The following is a 6,431-nucleotide window of genomic DNA, read 5'->3' on the forward strand; positions in this document are numbered from 1 at the left end:
AGCCCTTGGTTATCATGAGACCTACACCTTCCTCTTGCCAAACAAGCACATTTCAGTACAGCAATGACACTGTGTTACTCAGTTCTTTTCTTTAAAAAAAAAACCACAAAATTGAATGTCACCATGGGAACAGTCTAAAGTTGATTTTGGAAAGAGGCTCATTTCCTATAGCTTTTCTGTTGGCATAAAAATAATGTCACTGAACTGTATCAGAAGCAAGTGCTTTATGAAGTATCTCTAAAGATACCAGCTAGTTCTGAAAATATCCTCCCTAATGGTTGCATTGCATTAGTTTGTGAAGCAGAATATAGGGCCCAAAAAAGCTTCTTCCCTGGTTTCCTCAACACTAGGCACATCCCAAGCTACCACCAGTGTGATCTAATAGCACCATTCTTCAGCCTGCAATGTGTATTGAGTGTCAGTAAGGAAAACTTCCTGCTTAGAAGAGCAATTAAAACTTAAAGGAGTCATCCTGGTTGGCTGGCTGAACAAATGACACATGTTCACACAAGAATAATTCAGTCAACCGTCTTAATAAGGATTTACTTTAAACAGAACCTTGTATGGGTACACTAGACTCAGTCTCATTAAGGAGCAAGTTGGATTTTTATACAGCATGAACCACTGGCAATCTAAAACAGACCCACTGAAGAATGGAATGGAGAATCAAACGCAATGTTTCAGACCCAAGCTCTATGTGCCTTTAATACTTTCTTTTTCCTTTTCTTTTGAGAGAGTGCACACTACGACAGACATTTGCATTTATCATGTTTTTAACTTCTTTTCTAAGGATGAACTCTCTGAATCTGCATCTTCCAACTCCGCTCTGTGTCTTTTCAGTCCTCCAAGAGATTGAGTGCTCTCACTGCCCACAGGATGCAGGTCAGCAGTGTCCTCTCTTGTGCTCACATTGTAGCTGTTGGAGTCCATTTCAGACAGGCAGCAGTCTTTGTGCAAGGTCACACCCACCTGTACAAGGTTGCCATTATCAGCGTTTGAGTGCACCTGTAGTCCTTGCGTCACAGTCTCCTGCTCTCCAAAACTCTGTCCGTTGTTGAAGCATGACGGGTGAAGATGCAAGTGGCCATTATTGTGGTTAACACAGGAGGTGTCGAGGTTCCTCTCCTCACTGCCATCAGTCTGGTTTCTGGAGCAGTGACCTGACATGCTACAGATGGCGACAGCAGAGAACGGAGGGACCAGTGAGTGATGGCTGGATGCTGGTTGACAGTTCTGACTGGTTTTCTGTTCCACAAGTGCTGCAGTCTGAATGCAAGGTTCTTCAGTACAACTGTTGAGCCCTTTGCAGTTAGCTTTTCCATTAAGCGTTTTAGTCTCAAAAGAATGCTCTATACCTCCACTGCTAGTGTCTTCAGATGTGTTTTCTTGACCCTCCATCCACCGCTGATTGTCACATTCATGACCTTGACCATTACTAGAATTTTCTATCATGCCACATTCTTTTAAAGTTTCTCTGTTGTGGCTTTCAGCAGAAAGAGCTGAGGAACCTTGAGGAGCTACTGAACTTAAGTTCCTAGCATCTTCCTTAGTCACTGAGCATGCTGTACTGTGCCGTCCACTGGTTCCTGGTTTCCCTTCGTCATTCTCTCCATCTCCCCTGGAGGACTCACCATCTTTACTAGTTGAATAGGATATGTAAGAATAATGAAGCCATTTGTAAGCTTTATAAATCTTTCTCTCCACCGATTCACTGTCTGAACGAGGGGATGTCCTTTCTCTGAGAACTTCTTTGTTGGCTGAACTCCTTTCTGGTGAAGAAGCTGGAGAAGAAGAAAGATCATCTACTTTGATCTGGGGGTAATCATAGATGTCCTCACCTATGTAGGGGGTTACATTCTCCGTGTTAGTGCTAGTCCTTTCCTCCTTCTGCACCTTCTGTCGGCGCCTCAGCGCGTTGCGTTGCCTCATTGATGTGCGTCTTTCATTCAGTTCCTCTTCATCTTCCGTACTGCTGCTGCTGCTGGAACTGCTGGATTCGTTCTCCTCGGGGCTCGGGGACGGTGGCCGTGGGAAAAGGTCTGTGTCCAGTTCTGCCTCACAGGTATTGTCATCAGAGTCAGACTCATTGGAAAGGGCCAGGAGACGTTTGTCCTGATACTTCCTCAGTGCAGAGAGCCTCTGCTGACGGGAAGCCACGTCTTCTCTGGCTGAGGGGGATGCAGTTGATCTTAAGGCCCTTAAGTTATAGGCAGTTTCATCAGACTCTTCAGCCACATGTGGTGGGGAGTGATGCAAAGAGGTGGAGGACTCCGACTCACTGTAAGCAGAGCGTTCACTTACTCCTGCATGGAGCTGCAGGATTGTGCTCTCACTGAGGTCGCTGTCCGAATCAGAACTCCAGCCCTCGATCTCCCTGCGCACCAGAGAGTCAAAAAAGGCCATCATTCGTGGATCTTCTTGGACTGACTGGTTGGCATAATCGTGGGACAAACCACTGCCACTGTTCAACACAAGACTGATGTACTCTTCATGAGTGTAGAGGCAACGTGAATCATCCTCAATTCTACCATCCAGGTCCCCTGTGCAGTCAGGCTGCTTGTAGGGACTCCAGATCTGGAACAGAAAATAAAAAAAACCCACATATAGCTGTGAATTCATAAACTATTACAAGCATTTGAAATGGAACAGTAGCTAAAATACCCAGAACAACTGGAAGTTACCCCTCAGACCCAAACTTACAAGCATTACAGAGATGTGGGATTTCTTCTTCCCCTTCACAAATGTATTTTTCCTGCATTTACTTCACCCCATCCAGAACTTAAAAGCTCTTACATTGCAAATTATCTATAATTTCAGTAATTCATTGTGTAATAATTTCTCCCAAATTGCAGGGCTCTATTTTTATGTAATAGGGGATGCTTACTCACTAACAGTAAGAATAGTTTGTTGCCTACAATATAGTCTTAGCACTAATGAAGGCACTTGTTTCCCAGGAAACTAGAGTTGCTTGTGCCAGTGGTGTACAGTAACATTTCATCCAGCTGCACAGTCAGTAACACCTGATCAGAAGCAGGCAGAGAGCTGAATGTACAGAGGTGAAAAGCAGAGCTGCACTACTCCCTTTAGGGAACAGTTATGAAGAAAAGAAAGCATCCAACATCCTCTGAAGACACAGCAGCAATTTTAATGGGAAAGATGACGAAGAGTTTTACTGAAAGCCACTTTTGAAGCATAATGATTTCACCAATAGCAGCAGTCTTGCCTTCCATCAGTTCTCCTGGTGTGGAGGGGGAAAACGGAAAAAAAAAAGCTCCAAAGATCCACCAATATCCCTAAGAAACTGGTAATTCATAGCAAACATAATAGTTGGATCTCTCCATCTTTCTCAGTTTTACTCACAGATTCAGGGCCAACATGATTATGGCATTCCATGGACATCCACTCTCACTTCACTCTGGATCAATGGTTAATGGGATGAACAATGCCTTGCTGTAAGCAGAGCCAGTATGTGGCTTATCCACAACAATGCCTTAATGTTCTGCTTATAAAATATCTGATTTCAGCCATGCTTTGGTTTTACCATGCTAACAAGCTCAGGGAAAAAAATTCCATGCCAGCTGTCTACACCAGGTTGGCCTTCTGGGATAGACTTTGGCAAAAACAACTAACTCTTTTACCAACAGAAATTAATCAAGTTTTGTTCCAAGCAGACAAAACTGCTAACAAAAGGAGAGTTTTGCATGTGCAAACGGGGTAATCAGCACTCATCTTACAGATGTCTAGTTAACACATGCAACATAATCTGATAGTACCATGACAAGCAGTATAAAAAAAGCCCACGAGAATGCCAACAATTCTGTATTCACTGAGATTTCCAACAGTGCACAGTAAAACCTTACACCTTCAATACTGGAAGCAAAATGAAATAAATTATCATGCAGTCCAGTACTGCCCAATTTAAGACACACAAGTAAACTTTATCCTGCAATTCTCCCAAACCTAAGAGTCTTTACTTTGCATCCCCTGTAATTAATGGTGAACAGAGCTTCCTCATATGACCTGGCTAGACAGATAAGAGACACTATTCTGAAACTGAAGTGGGCTGCAGATATATCTCCTTCTGCAGACAATCATCACGCTGCCTTTCAGAGCAAAGGTAAAGGAATTTTACATTGCATTGCATTAGGCTGTTCCTAGGAACTTGCCTCAATATCAAGGTGTATTTGCTACTGGTACTTAATTGCTATTTTTGTTATTTGCAGTACTTAGGCAAATTCTCTTCCAGTACAGTTCCTTAATATGACAGTTGAAATCAGAATGTAGACACTGTCTGTTGCTTGATTCAAGCATGGCTCAAGGGACAAGCATCAGGTTTGGAAAAAGATAACAAAACTCAATCTAAGCCTACTATGCAGAGACTTGCATCAACCATACTTAACCTTTTTGAACTATTCAAGAGAACAGAAAGAATCTTTCTTTATTCTCTCTTTCCCAGGCTCCACTTCCTAAAGACAACATAGGGAAAAGCCTTCTCTCAGTGGATACATGAGAGATATTGTTGATTTGTGGACACTCCAAGGTTTTTTTATGGAAAAATAGAACTGTACTTGCTCAAAGGACTATCCTTGAGTTGCTGCCTTCTTGCTGGTTTACCTAGCACATGTTCAGTACCTTCTCTCACAATCTGTCAGATCTTTTCCTCCTTGTCCCACTACTTAAGCATTTCAGTGAGCAGATGAGATCTTTTTGTGTTTAAGAAGTACATATCTTCTTGTAATTGCTCTATACTGTATGCTTGGACAGGCAGGCTGGCATGCACCTTCCTCAAATAGTCTTAGCAGCATTACATTGATCACTAGACTTTATAAACCTCTTTTTATTTAAGCAAGAGAATTAGAAAACTCTTAGACTCAATGAACCAGTATAAATGGGAGAGAGGTAGTCTGCTCTGAAGTTCCTCCAGGAAAGGACTGTTTTCTGACATAAAGTACATAAAATGTGCACAGAGATATTCTACATCCTGGTTAGTATTACCAGATCTTTCTGCTCACTCTGCAAGCATCAGAGAAAATAGAGCAGTGTTAAATACTAAAAAGATAGCTACAAAGAGTCCATAGTGAGGCTTTTCCCTTCCAAGATAGATTTGGTCACAAAGAAGGAGTACATAAAAACAAGAAGTCAAGGGAATTCAGGATGATTACCTGCTTGTACAGGATCAGTTGTCTCTGGAGATTGATATCACTACATTCTAAATATTTTGCTATGAGGCAGTGCAAGAACCTGCCAGAGTCCCAGAAAGACATCAGACTAAGCATCTATCCTTGGCAGAAATGGGAAGTGTTTAAACTGGCATCAACTGGCCCAGGGCTCTCTGTGGCATCTGAAATGGGCTTCTTTGTAAACTGAATGCCTCTGCCTTTTTCTCATCCTCTGACTGATGCCATGGCAAGGAAGAATGTGAACAAACTGGAGAAAATAAATTGGCAAATCATCCCAGTGAAACAACAATTTATCAAGAAGTTCTTTCTCTGTCAGAAGATTAAGGAGCTGAATATTACTCACTGTTGACCCGAGTATGGATATAAAAATAGGAACAGTAACAGAAAAGGGGAGTACAAAACTGGTTCTCTACTTCAGCAGAGATGCTTCAGACAGCCTCTTTGAATTGCTTGTATTCCATGGTGGCAAAACACCAAATTTTAAAACAGAAAAGTAGTTATGCCTGTACTGTGATAATAATTAAAACCAGCTATATTAGATTATCTGATCAGGCAGAGGCAGCTAGTGACAATGACATTAATTTGTCACCATAGCAACATGTGTGAATAGACTTTGTTATCTGGATATACTGATGATTTTTAAATAAATAGGACCTACCACAGTTGTGCTCAGTTACACAGTATTCCATTTCCAGTACAAAACAGAATTTCTTTCTGAAAATCATTATGCATTTCATCTGTTTTATCTCTTCTGGAACTGTCTTCCAACTGCATAATTCTCCATGCCCCTCCTCTAAGCCCCACACATCAGAGGGAATGCCTCATTTATTTCTCCTGCAATGCAGTTTGTTTTCCTGCCAGCACATCCCAATGTCTTGCACACTTAACTGAGGGAAAAGTGATTTTTTCTCTCTTATGTTCTTTTAGCCCTCATGGTGAATGCTTGCTGCAAATGATAAATTTAGTTCACAGCTGTGCTTTTTCATACAATTTTACTGGGGTTCGGGTTTCTGAAATGGAGGGCAATGAGCAATTGATCTGAGTTGATATGTCCAGCACACACTGCCTGCAGTCAGGGCTTCTAGTACCCTTCATTAATGAGCTTGTTGAGTCTTATTTTTGGACCTAGCAGAAATCAAACCCTAAACCACCATGTCACTGAATTGTATTATTGTGGAGGCTTTACAACAAAATAAAACTGAAGCAAAAAACCCATAACCACCAAGATAAAATCCATTCTTCTGAGTACCA

At 41.8% G+C, this 6,431-nt stretch overlaps 1 protein-coding gene across 1 annotated transcript in view; it reads right to left on the reverse strand.

The window, feature by feature from the left end:
• Positions 1–765: 765 nt before the first annotated feature.
• The window catches only part of DCAF5 (DDB1 and CUL4 associated factor 5), a 61,894-nt gene continuing 56,228 nt past the window's right edge, over positions 766–6,431 (reverse strand). The window contains exons 8-9 of the mRNA XM_009073499.1: positions 1,275–2,574; positions 766–1,220 (exon numbers count right to left, since the gene is read on the reverse strand). Of these exons, the coding sequence (XP_009071747.1) occupies positions 766–1,220; positions 1,275–2,574 (1,755 nt within the window). The remainder of the gene's footprint in view (positions 1,221–1,274; positions 2,575–6,431) is intronic.

This window comes from Acanthisitta chloris, unplaced genomic scaffold (genome assembly GCF_000695815.1).
Source record: "Acanthisitta chloris isolate BGI_N310 unplaced genomic scaffold, ASM69581v1 scaffold11074, whole genome shotgun sequence".
In the NCBI taxonomy this organism is placed as follows: Eukaryota; Metazoa; Chordata; class Aves; order Passeriformes; family Acanthisittidae; genus Acanthisitta; species Acanthisitta chloris.